Genomic DNA, 23,473 nt, shown 5'->3' on the forward strand with positions numbered 1-23,473 from the left:
TTAATCATATTTTTGTCTTAAAGCAGTTGAAGTCAGGGTAGAGGGGACCAGAGGTATCAGAGGGCATGAAGCAAGAGAGCAGCTTTATGCTGGTGAACAAGTTATTTTCAGTTTAGAACACCATTCACCCACAGCTCAACCAAATGAATGTTTAATGTTTTCAGTTTTCATTATTATGATTGCCAAGGTTTGTTTAATTTTCCCCACATTTTTACCAGACCTTTTACTTCTCGGTCCTTCTTGCATTCATTCATTTAACAGGTGTTTATCAAGCACCTATTTTGTGCCAGAAAATGTTTTTGGTGTCTTAAGGATAGCACAGAGAATAACAGACATAATTCCATGGGGTGGAAGGAGGCAATAAATAAATTAACAAGTACTAGTGATACGTATTCCGAATAAACCACATAAGTATATTGCATAGATGGTGGAAGGGCATTATCTCAGATAAGTTGGCCCAGAAAAGAAGACTCTGGGGATGTTTGAGCAGAGATCTGAATAAAGGGTGAAGGGTTGTGCCATTGAATTACTTAGGCGAACAGCGTTCTAGAGGGTACTTCAAGCACAAAGATTCTGGAGTGCATTAAGTAAAGGAGAGAGAGTTAGAAGATGAAATCTGAAAGGCAGTCAAGGTCCAGATTTGTTTGTGTTACAGCGAAGTTAGGGATTTGGAATTTACTTTAAATGTGACAAAAAAGCCATTTGTCAATAATGATCAGAACATAGAAGAGATCTGATCAAACTTAAGTTTTAGCATGATCAGACCGCCTTCTGTGTGGAGAATAGATTTCTATGGGGGTGTATTTAAGAAAATAATTGAGTGATCCCACTCCTATGTATATACTTGAGAAACAAATACATATGTCTGTATAAAAACTTGTGCATGAATGTTCATCACCAAATTATTCATGATAGCCAAAAAGTGGGAACAACACAAATGGGGATCAACTGCTACATGGATAAATAAAATGTGGTATATCCATACAATGAAATATTATCTGTCAAGAAAAAGAAATAAAGTACTGGTATATCCTACAACATGGATAAAGTCTTGAAAACATTATGCTAACTGAAGAAGACAGTCACAAAGGACCACATATTGTATGACTTCATTTATATGAAGTGTTCAGAATGGGCAAATCTATAGAGACAGAAACTCAATTAGTGGTAACTTAGAGCTAGGGGCAATGGGAGGGTTGAAGGGTTATAGCAAAGGGGAGTTGCTTTCTTTCAAGGTAATGCAAGTGTTCTAAAATTGATTGTGGTAATGGATGCACAACTCTGTGACTATACTACAAGCCATTGCATTGTACACCAAATGGGTGAATTTAATAGTATGTGAATTATATCTCAATAAAGATGTTTAAAAAAAAAGTTGAAACAATATGTCAAGTTGGTGATGGTGGCTTAGTTTAGAATGGCAGCAGTGGAATTGGTGAGAAGTGTGTTAAATCTGAAGGTAGAGCCAACAGAATTTGCTGTAAGATCAAATAGGGGATGTGAAAGAAAAGAGTTGCCAGAAAAGAGTACAAAGTATTTTGGCTAATTTACGTCAAATCCTGCCTAGGAGTTTTATAAGATATTGAGAATTGACAATTGGACCTGGCCATGACTGTATCCAATATGTTTTCCATATAGTGGAAGGAGCTTAAGCCTGTTGAGTTTAAAAGAGAATGGGAGGATAAGGATATGGGATGTGTAGACAGTGATTATACATAATTCTTTGCAGAATTTTGTATTACAGGTGAGCAGAGAGCAGGAAGGATCGCTGAAGAGGAATGTGGGTGGGGTCAACTTGGTTTAAGATGATTTTCCATATAGCATCTTTGTATTGATAGAAATGACTCATTCGAGAAGAAAAACTGGTGCAAAAGAGAAAAGTGCATCAGTAAAATTCGTGAATGTGTGGGAGCGGAGGGTGCTGTACTCCTAAAAGGATAGTTCCTCCATTGTCACACTTGGACTTGCAGATTTAGGGGTGGCAGTAATAGGAACCAGCAAGTTGATACACTCCACGTGGCAGTATGCAAAATTCTCTTCTGATTGTTTATATCTTCTCTGCTAAATGAATACATGTAGTGATGAGCTGACAGGAAATAGTTTGGAGATGGCAGTCTGAAGGCAAACAAGGTGCAAATGTTATCCGAGGGATGGAGATTGATTTGACTAGAACTATTGCAGGATGGCTGCCAGGCACTGCAAGTCCAGTGTGAATTCATAGATTTAAAGTGAGAACAGGCAGCATATTTTTGGGGTTTCTTTCTAGTCATGTTCATCTGTTTGCATGTAGGAGTGGTGTAGGGGAAAGTTAAATTTAACCAGTGTATTGGTTTGCTAAGGCTGCCATAACAAAGTATGACAGACTGGGTGACTTAAACAACAGAAATTAATTTTCTCGCAGATTTTAGAAGTCCAAAATCAATGTGTCAGTAGAGTTGGTTTCATTCTGAAGCCTCTCTGTGTTGTGTGTAGACGACCACCTTCTCTGTCTTCACATGGCCTTTCCTCTATGTGTGTCTGTGTCCTAATAACCTCTTCTTAGATAGATACCAGTCGTATTGGATGAGAGCCCATTTGTATGACCTAATTTTTACTTAATTACCTCTTTAAAGGATCTATCCCCAAAGTCACATTCTAAAATACTGGGGGTTAAGACTTCACATATGAATCTTTTGCGGGGAGGGAGGAGTACAATTCTGCACATAAAACACTGCTGGAGTTTTAAAATTTAAATATATTGAAGTGAGAGAGGGCATATGTAAGAGATATGAAACCTTGTTCTCATACAGCTTACTATTTAAGAAAAAGGGACAAATAATAAACAAATTACAAAAAACATTTTTTTAATATGCTGGGAGGTTGTGAATAGGTACCAAGAGAAAAATAAAGTGAGCCAAGGAAATATAGAGTGATTAAGTTGTGTGCTCTTTTATATAGGTTGGTAGGAAGGCACTCCGTGTGCTAGAACCCAAGATTTGAAGGAAGTAAGAGCAGGGAGCTCTGACCATATCAGTGGGCAGGGAAAACGGACTGGTCACTTGGTAAGAAATGAGATCAGAAAGGTCATAAGTAGAAGCACTCTTATCTGATGCAATTGGACTATAATTTCTTTAGTTAATCAAAATGTCATTAAATCAGGGAATCATATAATAGGTACATTAACATTTTGGTTTTGCCTTAAGAAAATGAGCTGTAATTTACATAGAGTGAAATGCACAGATCTTAAGTGTACAGTTCAATGAGTTTTGACAATTGTAAAATCCTGTGTAACCCATACTCCATCAGCAACTACATCTGTTAAATATATTTCTCATAATTAAATATAAAATATATTTGTAATGCTCAAATATTGAATATATTTAACGTTAAATACATTTTCAATTTAATATAAATATACTTTAAATACTGAATATATTTGCGATGCTCATCTTGTCTCCTGACCCCCTAAACATACACACTGAACATATACTGCTTCTAGAAGGATTGGGGAGAGAATTCTCATTCTTTTTTTCTTGTTCTTTCTATGCTGTTCATGGTGATAGTATTACTATTGCTACTAATAATAACTAGTGTATATTGAACTCCTCCTATGTGTCAGGCACTGTTATAAGAGCTTTATGTGTATTAATTCATCAGATACTCAGAGTCTTATGAGGTAGCGTCTACTGTTCATATTTTGTGAATAGAAAAATGGAGGCATAGCATATCTAAGAAACTTGAATTAAGCCTTACAATTAGTGAGTGTGGGAACCCCGATTCAGATCATGGCATTGTAACTCTGCAATATATAGTCGTAGGTTTTATGCTTGGTTTCATCCTAATAGTCAAATTTATGAATATTTGAAATTTCCTTAGTTTAAATGCAAGTGAAGTATTTTTTTTCTTCTTTTCCACCATCTTTCCACATGAGGCATTCATTTAACATTATCATTGACTGCTTCTTTGTCTCTTAGTGTATCTTTCCTTGTGGCATGGGTTTTACGGTTTACAGTGGTTTTTATGGTGGACCCTGGTTTAGGCTGCAGATAGATTCCTCTAGCCCACCTGAATTTTAAATCTTCATTCATGTGAAGATCAGACTTTCTGTCAATAAGACCTGTAACTAATTCATGGTATTTTTTCAAAGCTTACTCACTAGATTTATCAGTCCTTAAACCAAACTGCATAATTGTTCAGTCATCAGCTCTCAGAAGCTCCTGCCTAGCTATTTAAAACATTTAAAGTGCGTTGGGTCCCTGAAAATTCTGGAAGTACTGCCCGCACTCTTCCATGAGCTTCATCCTTTGGCAGCCTCAAGTATAGCCTCATAAAACAGACTTAATAAATTTGCACCTATTATGCAGTTTTCTACAAAAGAAAATATTTGGCTACAGATAAAAATATGTCTGAAAGCAACTAGAGTAGATTCCCCGGGTAAGTGATAACTTCCTAATTAAAAACAAAAATTTCTTTCTTATTTTAAAAACATAGTTACCAAACTCCTAAGCTTTACTTACATCTTATTTTTTTATATTTGAAATACATTTTTTTATAGAATAGTAAAAATGGTGTATTTTTTTTGTTTGTTTGCGGTACGCGGGCCTCTCTCTGTCGTGGCCTCTCCCGTTGTGGAGCACAGGCTCCGGACGCGCAGGCTCAGCGGCCATGGCTCACGGGCCCAGCCGCTCCACGGCATGTGGGATCTTCCCGGACCGGGGCACGAACCCGCGTCCCCTGCATCGGCAGGCGGACTCTCAACCACTGCGCCACCAGGGAAGCCCAAAAATGGTGTATATTTTCAAACAAAAATTCTGTAATCTCTCAGAATTTCTGGCTAACACCATTATCTAGTGGGCAAGAAGAAAAGGAAAGGCAATATGACTAGCAAGATGGCACTTGAGGACTTCCCTGGTGGTGCAGTGGTTAAGAATCCGCCTGCCAATGCAGGGGACACGGGTTTGAGCCCTTGTCCGGGAAGATTCCACATGCCGCAGAGCAACTAAGCCCGTGCACCACAACTACTGAGCCTGCGCTCTAGATTCCGCGAGCCACAGCTACTGAGCCCGCGAGCCACAATTACTGAGCCCACATGCCACAACTACTGAAGCCTGAGTGCCTAGAGCATGTGCTCTGCAACAAGAGAAGCCACTGCAATGAAAAGCCCGCGCACCGCAATGAAGAGTAGCCCCCGCTCACTGCAACTAGAGGAAGCCCACGCGCAGCAACGAAGACCCAACACAGGCAAAAATAAATTAATTAATTAAAAAAATAAAAAGATGGCACTTGATAGCTTTCTAACTCCTGACGTTTTCTTATCTAGAGATATATTTTTAAAGAGGGGAATAACTGTGCTCAAAAGATTTTGAAACGATTAGAAAAGGGGTCGTATTTTTGGATAGAAGAGCCTGTAGTTTATGCAAAGTTAGTCATGCTCCACATTGATTTGGCAAGCCAGAGATATTGCAGAACTTGGATTTGGCTTGAGGAACAGAGTAGTGTTTGCAAATAAATAGGGACTTACTGGAATAAAAACATAATACAGATGCTGATTCTCTTAAATAAACCTGGGCCACCAACTGTGCTTATGTTGGTTAGTGTTACTTTGTATATTGTACCATCCTTCTGCTCAATCAGTTTCGTTCTTATGAAGAAGAGTATTGAAACAGTGTACGAGATTACTATTTTACAAGTACCAGCAGATAAAGAATGATAAAATTTAATATGTTTAGGTAGAGGTGTTTTCACAGTAGATAGAATTAAAAACTTGAAATATATAAGGAAAGATTGTTTCATAAATAAACAAAAATGTATACAGCAGCTTAGTTTTATCACATAAAATAGTAAAGTCAGAGTTTTCTCAATGTTAATATCTTGACATATAGATGTACCAGGGTATGAAATTAGAATAATTTGAATGATGCTTGAAGTGGCAATAAGATGTGATTTTCACTTTCTATTATGGCTAAAGTTTAAATTCTCAATAACCTCTACTGTTAGGCTCTTATTAAGAAATGACTTATCTTAGACATTTTAATATTAAGTGATTTCAGGTTTTCTATTATAATAATATTCTTTATATTTCTTTTAAAAAATGTTCTCATTCTTTATTTTGCTTAAGCCTTACAATTTTGTGAGGTGGATGGGGAAGGAAATATAAGTAAAGAAAATGAAGCATAGAAAGGCAAAATGCCTACCTAAACTCAGAGCCAGGGATGGTTCTTTTTATGTCTTTTATTATAGATCTTTATGATAAAAAGAGCCTGTAATATATAGATCTTATATAATATATAGATTTTTATTATAGGATATTTTATTTTAAGGTATTCCTTCTAAATCTGGGAATGGCCATCTAGTTACCATCAGTGTTATATATGCATTTCCATAGGACTTTTTTCTACAACAAACTGAAGGCGCCTGTTCCATCTTAGGACCAAAAAAAGACAGAAAATTTAATAGCTTGAATTGTTTCAAATATCATATTCAGTGAAATATACATAAAGTAACAGGAAATATATATATGGGAATCCTTCCCTTGTCGTCAGGTTTAGAGGTTGAATTCCAGTGTTTAGTTATAATTTTTACAGAAAAATGAAGTTGAAACGAAATAAAATAATTAGTATGCCATTTTTTCAAGAAAAATAACAAATAAACCTCAAATATCATGCATTCCTTAGATTTGTACATTTTGTATCTTTCTGTTTTAAATATATGTTGAATAAATGTAAATTTTATGTAGATATTGAAAGTAGAGTCTTTGTTATAATAATTTTTTAAATTGTCGCTTCATGTAAACTTTGTTACTAGTCTGGTTAGATTTGTAACAGGCAACAGCATTTGTGTTGCTTTATGATGCAAAGTCAGCTGCCATTAATTTAAAGAACTTCTGCCTCAGCAAATTGTACTTTGATGTTTTTATTTTGAGACAAGTGTTTGTGAAATAGTCTAAGTATCTTTGTATTTAATAGCTGTTCTCCTCAAATATCTGTCAAAACTGTTACTTATCTTATTCACATCAATAAATATATACTCCAGTTTCTATTATTTTAATGTATCAAATTATACGAGACTTTTATTTTGATATAGTTACTGTAGAGATAGAAATGAATTAACCAGGTAGTTATTGTTCTATGTAGTGTAAATAAAACAAATATGTGTATGGTATTGAATATCTCTCAATAATTGCACACATGTCTTTGTTATGCCTTTAGAATCCTTGCTCTGGTTATTTTAAGTCACTTTATATTAATGTATTATCCTCTGAAATTATTCTCTGATAATTTCTTTGAATGTGTACTGCCCATTCTCAAATGCACATTTGTAGTGGATACTTTCTATGCAGAGCAGATGGGCTTTTTAAGTCTAAATAACTGGTGACTTATTCCATGTAATTGCCCTTTTTGAGAATCTGAGAATTTTGTGTGTGTGTTTGTTTTATATCTTAACATTAATAACTATGTGTTCTGCAGGACAGTTTACAAGTGTTATCGTATTTGGTCCTCATAGCAAATCTTTAAGTTTGACATTATTATTTTCATTTTATAGATGAGAAAACTGAGGCTTAGAAAGTCTCCCCTACATAGGAAGTAAATAGGCCCAGGCCTATCTATGCATAAAGTCCAGCTCTTAGCCACTGCAATAGATAGTAGTCCAGGATGATTTCTAGTTCAGCAGTATTGGCTCCTTAAAAGTGCTGAATCCCAGTAAATTTAGAATTGCACTATTTTACAACCTGGTGCTTTACAGAATACCATGAAAGGACTTTAAGAAAAAGGCAATACAACTTGAAGAAATCAAGTAGTTGTCAAGGGCCCAGCAGAGTAGTGGCAGATCTAGGATTAGCTGTTAGAATTTTAGCCACCTGGCTTACTTACAAAACTTTCATTTATTTGGGCTTTTAATTCTGAACTTGAAGGCCAAGTGCCGATATATATGGGAGCATTAAATAAGTCATATATTTCATGTTATATCACATTTATGCAAAATAAACTTTTCAATAATTAATTTTTCTTCTTTTTTTTTTTAATACAGTGGGGTGCATCCTGCTTTTATCCTGGAGTTCACCCCTGTGGCTTGGATTTATCACAGTTGTATCTGTCTTCGATCTCTGTGTTAACTAGAAATCAAGGAAAGACATGAGGAGGTTTGTTTACTGCAAGGTGGTTCTAGCCACTTCACTGATGTGGGTTCTTGTTGATGTCTTCTTACTCCTGTACTTCAGTGAATGTAACAAATGTGATGACAAGAAGGAGAGGTCCCTGCTACCTGCCCTGAGGGGTAAGTGCTTATGAAGCAAATGTTTCTTTCATAGCGATGAAAATGGTGGTGACTCATGACAAAACATGAAAGCATTTGGGCAGAACTATTAATGTACATTTAACCATGGGAAAGCTACTTTATGTTTCTTGGCCTCAGGTGTCTTGTCAGAAGAAATGAGTTAGCTAACCTCTAAGGTACCTTCTAATTCTAATAATTCCAATGTTTTGTGACTGTAGTGAACATTCAAATTGGACAGAATTTTAAATTTTGGCTTCCAGAAGTATAAGCCTTTAGAGTCCAAGCACATAACATAAAAGAGGAAAACTACTACAGTGAGATGGTGAGGATTGTAGCAAAATGAGACTACACATGACAGCCCTTAAAACTTCCAAAAGCAATAAAAAAAAAAAAGGCACAATGTATTTTTAACAAAACACATGTTGGTGGCCAGATTTAACCTGTGGGCTACCAGGTTGTTGCCCTATGTTAAAGGCAAAAGATAATTTCAAGTGTATTATAAAGTCACTTTAACTCAATATTCCCTATTTAGGAACCAGTTTCAATGACTAGATAAGAGTGAATGCTAAAGAAACATAATAATTTATATAAATGGTGATTTATTAAGTAAAGTCATAGAGATTCATTTCCTGAAGTTATTCCAAGTAATTTTCCTATGCTTTCTGTTGACTTAAATACCTATTAATTTACTTCTAAAATATTCCTAGTAAATGAGTGCTTCTAAAGTACTTAAGCATGCTTGAAATTAGTTTTATTCTCATTGAATTAAACATTAAAAAAAATCTAGTTTACATTCATTCTCTACTTAGCAAAATGTTTCTTTATAAACATGACAAAAGGTAAACTTTGAGTTCCTGTTGATATGTTTGTACCTTTTGGAAAAGTGAATCTAAATTACTGACTTGAGATTTGCATTTATTTAATGAATGTAATCTGCTTTTAATGTTACAGATATTTTTGAGGTTATTTATTAATCAAACTATGCTAATAAAATGAATTTCATTGATATTATCAGTTGTGTGAAGTTTAGGGAAACAGAGAAAAGCATTTCCAAAAATTAATTTTTGTTGAAAGAGTTTGTTGGACATCTTTAGTTTGCTTTGCAATAATTCTCTGGTCCAATTGGAGAAATTCTGATTATCTTCCTCTTTTCAAAATGAGTCTAATTCTCTCACTACATTTTTTGACTAATACAAAGAATTGAGAGAAAGTACTTTGGAACTGACAGAACCTAGACCCATATAGGTAGTTTATATACATTTTTTATGCCTTTAATTAGAATTATTCAAAGAGGAGAACTTTATGAGTCCATCAGTTTTCGATAAATGAATATGGGGATTAATTTGCTGATCTTTGGTTAGGATCCCAGAATAAATCAGCCTTTTTTGGTTTTTTGTTAGAACCAGTTGAGCTGCTGCTTGGCTGAAAGTGGAAATGTGTTTTGATGGATCACATCAGTTTAGAATGTTCACTTTGTCATTTGTTGAATGGAGACTTCTAGATTGGTCACAAAAAATGTTATAATCTGATTCAGCAAAACTATGACAGCCTTTTCTGGAAGTACCAAAAAAGCAGTTTTGCTGATTTAATGCTAAGTTTCAAATCTCAAAAAGTAAAATTTAATGATGCAAGGCAAAAATAGTAATTTTTCCATGTACTTAAAATGTAAAATTAAACAATACTCTCTTTATTTTTAAGACTTATTTAATGTTATACAGTAATATTTGTCTTGAAAAAATGAAAATTAGGCTTTATGGTTTTTAATTTCATCTTCTACTGTTACTTATTATTTCAGAATATTACTTTATTTAGGAATTTGTGCCATGTATTTCAAATAATATTTTATTTACAGGTAGGTGATGTTGTGCAAAGTGCACTTGACTGAAATTTTCATGTTCTAGATATGTTAAAAACAGGCTTTTTTGACAAAAAATTTGATCTTTCCAGACCTTTGTGTCTCCATTATTAAAACAAAGGGCTTGGACTAGGGGTTTTCTAAGATCCCTTCTAGTTCTAAATTTTAAACAACTTGTAAATACCCAATATTAGCATACACTCTGAATTAATTTTTGAGATATGTTCATTCATTCACCAAATCATCAATTATTTGTTAAGTGCCTCTCAAGTTAACAAGTTGTGCATCTTAAACTTAACAAAGTTGCATGTCAATTATATCTCAATTTAAAAAAAAAGAAGAACATAGTCTAGTAATGGTCAAAGAAAAAAATCCCAAGCATCAGGACCTCTGGCTTCATAGGTGGTATAACAAGATTACCCCACAGTTAAAAGCCCAGCTTTGTTGACCGGCCTGGTCCTCACCTCCTCCACCTTGAATTAGTTGTGTGACTTTTGGCAAATTCCTTAACAAAACCTTGGTGATCAAGACTGTAGTAATTGGCACAAAGGGTAGACAAACTGCACAATGCAACAGAATAGAGACCCTAGAAGTACACACACACAAGTTTGGACCATTCAGTATATGACTGAGGAAGCACTACAGATCAATGTGGGAAAGAAGAGCTCTTTCAATAAATATAGCTGAAAATAAAATGGTAATCTAGGTGGAAAACAGATGAAGCTGGATGCTTAACTCATGTCATAAACCAAGATATACTTTGGAAATATTAATGTCACAAGAAAACTTAACTTTTAGCAGAAAAAAAATAGGCATTTATAAGACCATGAATTAAGGAACAATTCTAAAACACTATACAAAATCATTGACCATAAAAGAAAATATTGATAAATTTGACTATATTAAAATTGAGAAAGTTGATTCACTTAAATATACCTTAAAAAAGGTAAAAAGGGAAGTTGCAAACTGTAGAAGATGTTCAAAGAACATGTAACTGAGAGGTTATTGTCAGGTATATATAAATAACTCCCGTTATTAGTATGAGAAGCCCACATAGGCCAACAGGAAAAAATGGGCAATAAACATGAATAGATACTCCTTGGAAAAGGAAACAAATATAACAAAACAAAAAAAGAACCTTATGAAAAAATATTTAACATTAATTGTGATGAGGGAAATGCAGACCAAGACTATAATGATGTATTTATATTCATTCAATTGGCAAAAATTAAAAAGGCTGATAATACCAGTTGTTAGAGGTGATGCACCTCCACATTTTTATAGTAACTTCAGATAACGGTTTGGCATCATCTCTGAAATCTAAAAAATTCATGGATGACTCAGCACTCCTAGTGATATAAGTTTTTCCATATAAACAAATATTTCATAGTGCTACTGTTCATAAAAATGAAAGCTGAAAATAATCCATAGGTCAGTCAAAGGAAAAGCTGATGTATGAATAGTGATATAAAATGAAAGAGAATAGTATATTTTAGTCAAAATGAATGAACTACAGCAACCTGTACCAGTATGAATTAATCCTCATGATACAATAGTAAGTACAGAAGTTTATTGATATCTTTCAGAGATGATATATGGCATGGTACAATTTGAAAAGCTAAAACTAACTAAAAATTTAAAATATACGCTTTAGGACTCTACAGAGATATGACAAGACTTTTTATGAAGCAATAAAGCTAATTATGAACATAGGATTTAGGATGTCGTTTGTCATGTGCAGGGGGCAACAGTAATGTGGAGCGTTACTAGGGTCCTAGGTTTGTTTTGGATGTGGGTTTGATGTATCTGTTACATAATACAGATAACTAAGCGAGTGAATAAGAGCCACTGAATGGATTTGAAAAAAATGGGAAGCCACTGAAGAGGTTTAAAAGACAGCAGACATGATCACCTCTGTGTTGTGGAGAGATCACATGTGGAGACTAGATTGGGGAAGAGCCATCTCTTCACGGAGGCAGGGTAGGAAGTTGTGGTAGCCTTTCGTGAATTCTGTGTGGGAGGTGAGGGCTGCATAGAGCAGAGCAGTGCCAGTGAGTTGTGAGAGAAGTGGGTATAATGAAGAGGTATTTGAGATATTGGGAGCTTGCTTGACTGGCTCTGGCGGGTGGAGGAGATGGAAGTGCCGAGGACAGATCTCAGGTTTCTTGCAGTGCATTATTTGATCCAGTTTCCTGAGAGCGGAGATGGAGAAGGAGACGTTTTGAGGGTGGATATTGAGTTTATTTTGGACATGTTGAGTTTGAGACACATGTTGGGCAACTGAATGGAACTGTTCAGTAGGAAGTTGACTACATTATTAAACTCTAAGTATCAAACTTAAAAGCCATCATTATTCTTTCTAAAACGGATTACATTCTTCTCTTCCTTATTAAATGGAGTATATGGGATATAATTAAATCTTTCCTTCTGAGTCAGCATTATCATTTCGCACATCAATTATTGAACGATGCTGTAAAAAATGATTATTTTAGGGACTTTCATGGGAGCACAAAGACTTGTTCCAATATTAGATACAGACCCATGAATCCTTTTCCTTTTCCTATTTTCTAAAGGATTGCTTTTGGGTAACATAAGTTCTTGTCAGGGGAGCATATTAACTCTTTTATGCCACTCTGGGGCCACTTAGAGCTAAAATGCACCGAAGGATATTTTTTTTTTTTTTTGCGGTACGCGGGCCTCTCACTGCTGTGGCCTCTCCCGTTGCGGAGCACGGGCTCCGGACGCGCAGGCTCAGCGGCCATGGCTCACGGGCCCAGCTGCTCCGTGGCATGTGGGATCTTCCCGGACTGATGCAGGCGGACTCTCAACCACTGCGCAACCAGGAAAGCCTGCACCGAAGGATATTTCTAACTCCTAACTGGTATGGAGTACTAAGTGGTGCTGCTCCCAAGTTGGAAGAGTTAGAATAGCTATTTGAGAGAACAGGTATTTAAAAAGACCGGTGTTGCTGCAGTGCACCCACAAACGCTTTGGGGAAATCTGAGGTCATGTGGCCAGTCTGCATGAGCACCATGCATAATGAGTCCTCCTCCACCACCTCCACCCAGGGCCACACGTCCTCAGGCAAGTTAATTTGTCTCTCTGGGCCTCAGTCACCATCTGTAAAACAAAATGGATATGAGTCATGGTTTTAAGTCACGCTCATCTCCAAATGAAGAATTATGTTTCTAGCTATTTTTTTCAATAAAACTATGGAAAATGAACTATTTTCGTATCTGGCTTTTGGTCAGTCCATAGACAATGTGTAGTCTGCTATGAGAACTGGTGATGTGGAAGTGACATGGGGAGAGGTCTGCTTAGAAACCCCAGAAGAGCCTTCTCATCATCACAGAAGACAAAAGGGATCTAAAGTTATGATATTCGAGAAGGGAAGGAACCTGCACTTCTTTAACTGATCTTGAATCTTGAACATATTACACATACTTGGGAAATGAAATAAAATTTACCTTCAAGAAAAGGGGAGGGAGAGGAATATCTAAGAAAGAGTTGTTGCTTGTATATAGACAAAGATAAGTACATTAGCCAATGATAACAAAAATAATTATAAGCTATGATTGCTCTAAATTATTTACACATGTTAACTTAATTTTCACAAAAAATATGTGAAGTAGACATTCTTCTTCTTTTACATATAAGGAAACTGAGGCAGAGCGAGCATATGGGGAATCACTTCTGTGTTTCTCTTTTACTCACACACGCAATACTTCTAACACCAGATGTGTGGACTTTTCCCCCACACCAAGCAATTCTCTGCGACGTCAGCTGAGTGTCCTACAATTCTGACACTGCCTATTTGGAGTAAGCATCAGACCCCACAAGTTAAGGGCTCAGTCCCACAAGGATGCCCCCACTTCATACACGGATCGCCGGTCCCAGGTTGTCACCAGTACTTCTGATCAACCTGCTATAACTTGGCGCTTCCTTGAACACTTCTTGAGTTTGATAATTTGCCAGAATGCCTCACGGAACTCAGGGTAACATTTATTTACATTTACCAGTTTATTATAAAGGATATAATAAAGGATATGTGTGAACAACCAGATGAAGAGTTACATAGGTTGAGGTCCAGAAAGGTCACAAGTACAGGAGCTTCTGTGCCCATGGAGTTGGGGATATGACCCTCCTGTCATGTAGATGTGTTGACCAACCCAAAAATTCTCTGAACCCTATACTTTTGGGATTTTTATGGAGGTTTCATCATATAGATATGATCGATTGCCAAGTCAGTCTCCAGCCCTTCTCCCATTCCTGGAGGATGGGAGGTGGAGCTGAATATTCCAAGCATCTAATCATGGCCTGGTCTTTCTGGTGACCAGCCCCATCCAGGAGCTATCCAGGAGCCCACCCAGAGTCACCTCATTAAAACAAAAGATGCTCCTATTAGATGCTCTAATCCCAGGAAATTCCAAGGGATGTAGGAGCTCCGTGTCAGGAACCAGGGTCATGGACCAAACATTAGAACAAAAGATGCTTCTGGTGCTCTTGTAACGTAGGACATTGTAAGGGTTAGAGTAGCGCTGTGCCAGGAGCTGGATCCAGAGACCAGTACCTCCTATGATTTCACGGTGTGGTTAAGAGGGAGTGCCAGAATTTTAACAACCAATGGAACAGGAGTTGGGTATTACAATGCAAGTTCAGTAAAGGGCTTTGTTATCACTTAATGCCAGTTTGCATTGGAGTTTAAGTGCCATGCTTTCATTCAAATACCAGTATGGAGTACACAGTCTGAAAATGTGAATTGACTGGATTGTCTTCATTCTCAGAGACACTAGAGAGACTCAGCCAAAACTCCCTGTCTAGTAGGATGTATAAATCCCAGTCAGGAAAATATTTCCTAGGGACCATTCTGGTTTCAGATCATTTATAAAACAGTAAGTATCACCTTATCTGGTATTTTAAGGTTTTGCAAAGTTACTTTCATCCACTTGTATCCCTTAAGACCTCTTCACTGCTGCTCTGAATTGGGGGAAATCAAGAAGATGAGTGGAATTGTTGACTGGAATCTCGATGCCATACCTCCATGTTTCCCTTGGTCCTGCCTGGGACACTCCCTGCTTTCCTCTCATAAATCTGGGGACACAGGTAGCCTTGCAGGATCTTAGTTTCCCAGCCAGGGATCGAACCTAGGCCCTGGCAGGGAAAGAGCAGAGTCCTAATCACTGGACTGCCAGAGAATTCCCTCTTTTGTTTCTTTCTAAATGATCTTCTCATAACATTAACGCCTAGCCATGTACTTATTTATTAAACAGTAAATGTTTATTGATTTTGTTTGATTAATCTTTAGTGCTTCAGGGGAGAGTTCCTGTGACTAGGTGTGAGAGGAAACCGAAAACTTGTGAATTAAAGTGTTAAAACTAACACCACATTTGGGACTTCCCTGATGGTGCAGTGGTTAAGAATCCGCCTGCCAACTCAGGGGACACGGGTTTGAGCCTTTGTCTGTGAAGATCCCACATGCCGCGGAGCAAATAAGCCCGTGCACCACAGTTACTGACCCTGCACTCTAGAGCCCGCGAGCCACAACTACTGAGCCTGCGTGCCACAACTACTGGAGCCCACGTGCCTAAAGCCTGTGCTCCACAACAAGAGAAACCACTGCAATGAGAAGCCCACGCACCGCAATGAAGAGTAGCCCCCACACACCGCAACTAGAGAAAGCCCATGCACAGCAATGAAGACCCAACACAGCCATTAAATTAATTAATTAATTAATTAATTAAAAAGGAAAAGAACCCTAATGCCACATTTTTCTTGTTTTTTAAAAATATGGCTTTACCTTTTGGGGGGAGGGTAGAAGAGTGTGATTGGTTAAAATGCACTGTCAGTATTGGAATTGCCCCACATAAATTATGATGACCACTGGAACTTTCAGGTGATAATATTTATAGTCATACAAAAAGTGGGATATATGGACAGTCACCTTGGATTAAAGGCATATATGTCCCAGATAATTTTCGATCAAGTTTATAAATAGTTTTCAAAAGTTAATAGACTTTATAAAATTTTGACTTTTGATTTTGCTTTTGCCTTTCATAGTTTTATTTACAATTCACTCTGAGCCCTTCTCCAGTCCACATGGACATAGCAATGTCAGGAAGAAAAATAAATTGTAATAATGAATAATTATGAGGTTTACTGTGCCAAGTGCTTTATAGATACACTGTTTCGATTAGTTCTCACAGTGGCATTGAGGGTAGGTACTATTATTATTCTTATTTACATATAAGAAACTGAGATCTGAAAAGGTTAATTAACTTCCCCAAGGTTTCAAAACTAAGAAGAGGGAAGAAAGGGCTCACAGCCTGGTTTGTCAGACTTTTGAGCCCACACTTTGAACCACAGTGTTATGCCGTGTCCCTGACTCAGGTGCCTAGACTAATTTAAGGCAAAATAATCATAACATTTGTATAGTATTTATAAAATATTTACGCATATAGGAATATTTCTGGAGGACAAAGAAGGAGGTGGCCACCGACCTTGGGTAAAAAAATGTCATATTTAATTAGGAGAATAGTACTCTGGCAGGCTTACCTGTCTGAAAGGTAGGCTTTCAGACTTTAGCAATTTTACATTTATTGAGTTTCTACAGTATACTAATTAATTTAGGTTGCAATTTTCTTCAGCAGTTTCCTTTGGGGCCAAGCCTCTGAAGTCTTACAAAGAATGATTAAAAGTTCTGAACAGTAGGGAAGCACTGTTTTTTCCCAAAACTTTAATAAAAATGATTGATACAATTTTTGCATCCATTTATTCAATGGTACTGGGCTAGGTAATATGAAATATCCAAAGTTTAATCAAATAGAACATCTGTCTTCAGGAATCACACAGTCTACTGGAGACGTGACATGTACATTACAAGATAGAAAGTGGTGGCTGCTATAAGAGAGATACCAAGTAAACTGCTGTGAGAGGCCCTGACATACATAAATTATGTGGACATTGGAAAACTGGGAGGAAGCAAGTACCAGGAGGGAATAAATTATCAGAGGAAAGCTATTGGCTTTCCCAAAATGAGGATGTAAGAAATCAGTGAATCGGTTGATTGGGGCAGAGTCAGACTCAAAGGGGATTTCTAGATTTTAGGTTAAAAGTTAGGATAAAGACAGATTTTAAAGGACTTTGAGTACTGGGGAAATGAATTTTTAACTTTGTTCTTTAGGAAATGGGGAACCATTGAAGGTTTCTGGAAAAGAAAAATGTGTTTATTGTCAGATAAAGTTTGGAAGGGTAATGCAGTGCTGTTTATTAAATATGCAAGAGAGTAGCACTAATACATTTTTATCTTTATTCAGATAGAGACTCAGATGCTCAAGTTTTATTTATTAATTAAAACCACTTGAATTAGATGGTAACTAAATGGAATATTAATTCATTTAAATTCTTTGCTCTGTAAATTAACTGGTAGAACAAGAAAGTTTTCTGTTTCGTAAAATCAAGTTTAGATAGTGTATAAAAAAGTAACTATTCAAAATCTTTACTTATTTAGTATGAAGTAAAATGAGACAATCCATTCAACAAACATTTGAGTGCTTGATTGTGTCAGAGCTGGGGTTAGAAAAATAAAGAATCACTCTTATTTTCACGTTTAGAGGGGGAGAAAGGAATTCAGAATTGTATGAATAAAATGTCAGCATATCAATGCTGTGCTGTCAGGAGGGGTGAGAATATATGAAATAAAGAGAAAAAACATCAATAAGCCAACATCTGCCTTTTGAGGACAAGATCTAATTGTCAATTCCATAAAGACTAGAGTAGACTGAGCAGAGAATGGAGGACAAAACGTATTACCAAATAGTCCACCAGTAAAATGGAAATGGACAAATTTTATCTCTGCCCACTGGAAATCATGGTCACTAAAGGGCTGTGTTGCAGCAGAGACAGCTACTCATCCTGGGTGCTCAATTAATAATTGTTGAATGAATGCACAAGCAGCGTGGCACTTTCTGAGTGTTCTCATGATAATAGAGTATCCGGTATAGGTGGATGATTAAGCAACTTGAAATAACTCAATTATCATGGCAAACATATTTTTGTTGTTGTTACTGTTTACACACATTGTCCAAACCTTTTCTTTTACTTTTTATTGGCTTATGTAGTTTGATTTACAGCCCCAGCTGGCAAATGTATAGCCAAGGGACTCTCTTTTTTTCCTTCAGAATGTGTCTTGCATTGCACTGTTATACACAGTCACTGTGATGCAGGGTGTCTAAGAACACTGCATATTGACACATGGTAGTGCTGTCATTGAAGAGAGCTCTGATGGAGCAGAGCAGGCAGATCAGGTAGGATGTGTGGAATGAACTAATACATAGAAGACCCAGAGGAACATTTATGAAAGTTCGACTGAGGAATATTGAAAAAGATGTAAGTGTGTGGTAGATTTTATTCATCTGTAAAAAGAAGATGGGAAAATGGAGATGATGGAAAATGAATAAAAGAAAGTAATACTGGACAGGTTTAAAAGTGAAAAAAATCCAATAAAAAAGGAAAATTACCGAGAATAAAGTGATGGAGCTGTAGAACAGGACCCATGGTTAGTCAATAAGTAAGGCTCAATGTAAATATAACTTTGGGAATGATTGAGGATAGTAGCTAGGTAAGAAATATTATTTTAAAATAAGTTTTATTGAGGTATAACATAATGCTCCCTTTTAAGTGTGCAATTTGATGAGTTTGACAAGTGAATCCCAGGGTTCAACCTCACAAGGATGACACCCCTAAAATGTTCCCACACATCCCAAGCAGTCAATCCCTCCACTCTAGCCCCAGACAACCACTGATAGGTCTTTTGTGACTATTTGTTAGTTTTGCCTATTCTAGAAAATCTGACGATGACTATGAATTCTTGTGTGTCTGGTTATTTTTGCTCAGCATATGGGTTTTGAGATTAATCTATGGTGTTGAGTGTATCAGAGGTTCTATTGCTGAGCAGTATTCTGTTGTATGTATATATTACAATTTGTTTATCCTTTCACCTGTTGATGGACATTTACATTCTTTCCATGGCTGTTATGAATAAAGTTGCTACATTTGTACACAAATCTTTGTTTACATATGTGGACATATGTTTTTACAACTCTTGGGTAAATATCAAGGAGTGGTAGTGCTCAGTCATATGCTAAATGTATTTTAATTTTGTAAGATACTGCCAGTCTGTTTTCCCAAGTTGTTAGACTTTGCTATTCCCATCAGCAACATAGGAGAGATTTAGTTACTCACATCCTAGCCAACACTTCCTAGTCAGTGTTTGTAATTTGAACCATTTTTGTGAGTTTGTAATGATATATCATGGTGGTTTTAATTTGTGTGTCATGATAACTAGTGATATTGATTTTTTTTTCATTTTTTTGGGGGCCAGTTTTCTTTTATGAAGTGTTTGTCAGGTTCTTTGGGCTATTTTGTAATTGGGTTGTTTATGGCTTGCCTTTTAAAATTTTTTAAAAGGTATCTTTCAAAGAGCAGAGATTTTTTATCTTGATGAAGTCCAGTGTATCTTTTTTCTTCTTTTGTTGTTCTTTTGGTATTCTATTTAAGAAATCTCTGCCTACGCCGAGGCCACTCTGTATTTCTTCTAGAAGATTTATGGTTGTAGTTTATAAGATTTGAGTTAATTTCTGTGTATGATGTGAAGAGAGTCAAGGTTATATTTTTCCAAAATAAAAACTCAGCTGTTCCAGAAACATTTGTTCCTTGAAGATAAGAAAGGAATGGATTTTAGAAATAAGAACAACACTTCATTGTAATATTTCTCAGTATGCATCTATAAGTTTTTCTATTGCTTATATGTATGACTTAGTTATAAATATTTGAGTTTATTTTCTAGAATTCATTGCATATTATACAGAATTGATGTAAAATTTGTTATATAACTTGAAAAGTATCCAACTGTTACTAACCAAATCTTCTTTAGATATTTTAACTTGAAGGCAAATGAAAAATCTAATCTATTATATTAACATAAAAAAAGTACTATTTATTTCTCTGATAATAAAATTAATAAATAATTATTGTAGTAAAATATAAAATACAAATAAAGAGAAGAAAAATAATGTGGAATGCCATCCAGAAATTTCCACATACTAAAATAAAATTTAATATTTAAACTTTTTTTGATCAATATAGCATGAGCATTTTGTCCTGCATGAGATAGCTTTCAAAACATAGTTTTAATGGGTAATATTTTATCATATGTATTTATCATAACTTCCATAATTAACTACCTTTCATTAATTTTCATGTGTATTGCTCCTAATTTTTTTACCACTAAATAATGTTATGAACATTTTTAGGAAGTTGTTTTTAAACAGTTTTAAACATATTGCTGATTATATTCTTAGGCTATATTCTTGGTTATGGGATTTATTTTTTAAAGGTGTACATATTTTTAAAAGTTTCTTGATAGACATTTTTAATGACTTCCTGGAAAGGCCACTAATATTCACATCTCATTATCAATATATGAGAATACTTATCTCACCATGTTATTTGTAATTTAATTTAAAACACATTTGCTAATTAGAGTACTTTCTAATCACAATTTTAAAAATCATTTTTATGTTTTATTGTACTTACATTTTTATGTTTTATTGTATTTACATTAAAATTTTACTATTAAATACTGAACTTAAATATATGCTGTCCTCATGTTCAGAGTTTTGAAATGTAAAGATAAACGGACGAAGGCTTAAAAGATGTGATATATTAGACATTGTAGAATATATTAAGCAATTACAGAATCTGGGTGTTGGTAAAATTCTGCTTCTAACTATGACACATTTGGTGGTACCAGTAAACTCCATAGGGAAAGGAAGATAAATATAAAATTTTGGGCTGTAATTGGAGGAAAGACCTGTTCAGGACTAAACTGAGAGGTTCTTGTCTTCACAAATTCTTTGAGTTTTTCTGTTTTTAATTTTTTTCACATTGAATGATTTGATCTGTATGTATTTTATTTTTGTGTAATAATGAGGGTGTATTTTTTTCAATAATTACTTGTGACGTCTTTCCTCTCATTACTGATTTGTAATGTTAAAATTGGCATGTAGAAAATCTTTATATCTAGCAAGGTCTTTATATGATCTATTTATTTGATTCCATTGATTCCTTTCCATATGACTAAAAGTGATATGATTTTAAAGCGTATTCCAGAGTTAAACTGTTTTAATTATTTAGCTTTATATTATCTGATGAAACACTTGACAAGTTGTAAACTGCAGTAGTCAGGAAAATGAGTACATTATAGTTCTAATCTCGGCTTTGCTACTTTTAGGGTATCTCCCTCTCCCTGTAGCACTGTGCCTTGATCTATAAAATGAGAGGCTTGGAGCAGACCTACTCTTCTCTGTATCTAAACTTTATGATTTTTTTTCATGATAAATGAATGGAAAGTATTGTGTTATCATTGAATCTCACCATATTTCTAAATAGCATCAGGCTGTGGAAATGTGTTAGAATATTCATCTAAAAATTATATTTGGCATTACTAGAACCAGTATCCTTAATCTGTTTTGTTTCATACTTTTTGGAAGTACTTTCACATGAGTTTTCTTATAGGTCTGTCTCACTGATTCTATTTTGTTGGTATAATGAGTGGGGATATTGGATATAAAATAGTATAGTGGCAAGAACACCCGTCCTGTGGTTGGAAGATCTGGACTTTATCATGGCTCTGGCCTTAACTAGAAGCCTTATCCAAACGGAATCTCACTTCCTGCATCTTTTGAGGATTAAATAGATGCACTAAAAAAATGCTTTAGGAATCATACAAAACTCTACAAAAAGAAATTAGTGCAAAAGACCCCTAATTTACCTGAAGTTAATAGTTCTCAAAACAAAATCTTATTCCTTTAAATAAAAATACTTTACAAATATTGTTATTATTAAAAATCCCTTAGGACTTCCCTGGTGGAGCAGTGGTTAAGAATCTGCCTGCCAATGCAGGGGACATGGGTTCAATCCCTGGTGCAGGAAGATCCCACATGCTGTGGAGCAACTAAGCCCACGTGCCACAGCTACTGAAGCCAGCATGCCCTAAAGCCCATGCTTCGCAACAAGAGAAGCCACCACAATGAGAAACCTGGGCACCACAACGGAGAGTAGCCTCCACTCTCTGGAACTAGACAAAGCCCGTACACAGCAACGGAGACCCAACGCAACCAAAAAAAAAAAAAAAAATGCTTTAAATATAATACATGATTCCCTCTTTGGAAGATTAATTCTTCTTTCAAGTTACAGTAACACAATCTTTATTTAAAAAATGTTTTTTCAATGTAGAAAAATATAAGAAAGGATATAAATATACCTATAAGCAAACCACATATAGATTATTATAATTAAAGTTTTGGTTTTTTCTTTATATTTCTAAGAGGGATCCTACTTTATTTCATTTTTATATTCTGCTTAAGCCTTTGAATTTATATTTTGGACATTTTCCTGCATCATCAAATATTCCTTAAAACAATTTTACTGGCTGTGCAATATTGTATCTCATACATCATAATTTGTTTCCCTCTAGCTTTTAAAGGGAGGATAAAAAGTATCAAAAGTCTTTATTAGTTCCTCACTTATAACTGTCTTCATTATTTGCTGCTGTGTAGTATGTTTCTATTGTAGTTTTGTCTTTTTCTTTAGTGTAATTGATGAGTTGTAATTTATTTCATTATTAATGTACCCATTTGGGGCATGCCTAATTTACTCATTATTACATGAGATATAAACTGGATCTCAAAAGATAGATTCCTGGAGGTGAGAAATTGTTGTTGAGGAGATTGGCACTCCTATAGAATTAGAAGTTTTGTGTGCATAATTAATAACATCTTTACCATCATTAGAGCTACTGCTTATTGTCTACTGTATGCCAAGCCTTCCACTCAACCATGTGCTGTATCGTTTAGTCTTCAGACACCTTCATGAAGAAGTTAAGAGAAAAATTATCTTAATAGAATTTTGTGAACTCACTGTTTTGAATTATTGCTTTTAAATATAAACTACTCCAATCAGTTTCTTTCCACTATGACTTCAGCAAAAAGACTTTTTATGAAGACAACTTACCTCCTCCCTCTTACTAAATCCAATGGCCAATTCTCAACTCGTATCTTACTTGACTATGAATAACATCCGAAACAACCTTAATCATTCCTATCACCTTGTAATACTTTTGTTACTTGTCTTAGAGGGTATCACACTCTCCTGATTTTCTACCTCATTGACTCTCCTTCTCAATCTCCTGTGCAGGTTTCCTCCCTTCATGTCACCTTTTAATGTTGAGGTAGCTCAGAAAATGGGATTGGATTTATCTGTTCTTTATCTATACTCACTTCTTTAGTGATCTCATCCAATCTGATC

General features: G+C 35.5%; 1 protein-coding gene across 6 annotated transcripts in view; it reads left to right on the plus strand.

Annotated features, from left to right (window-relative positions):
• The window catches only part of GALNT13 (polypeptide N-acetylgalactosaminyltransferase 13), a 561,510-nt gene that overhangs the window by 58,543 nt on the left and 479,494 nt on the right, over positions 1-23,473 (plus strand). For all 6 annotated transcript variants that reach the window (XM_004276801.4, XM_033400037.2, XM_049712719.1 and 3 more), the window contains exon 3: positions 8,008-8,253. In XM_004276801.4, the coding sequence (XP_004276849.1) occupies positions 8,112-8,253 (142 nt within the window). In that variant the 5' untranslated portion in view covers positions 8,008-8,111. The remainder of the gene's footprint in view (positions 1-8,007; positions 8,254-23,473) is intronic.

Source organism: Orcinus orca, chromosome 7, assembly GCF_937001465.1.
Source record: "Orcinus orca chromosome 7, mOrcOrc1.1, whole genome shotgun sequence".
In the NCBI taxonomy this organism is placed as follows: domain Eukaryota; kingdom Metazoa; phylum Chordata; class Mammalia; order Artiodactyla; family Delphinidae; genus Orcinus; species Orcinus orca.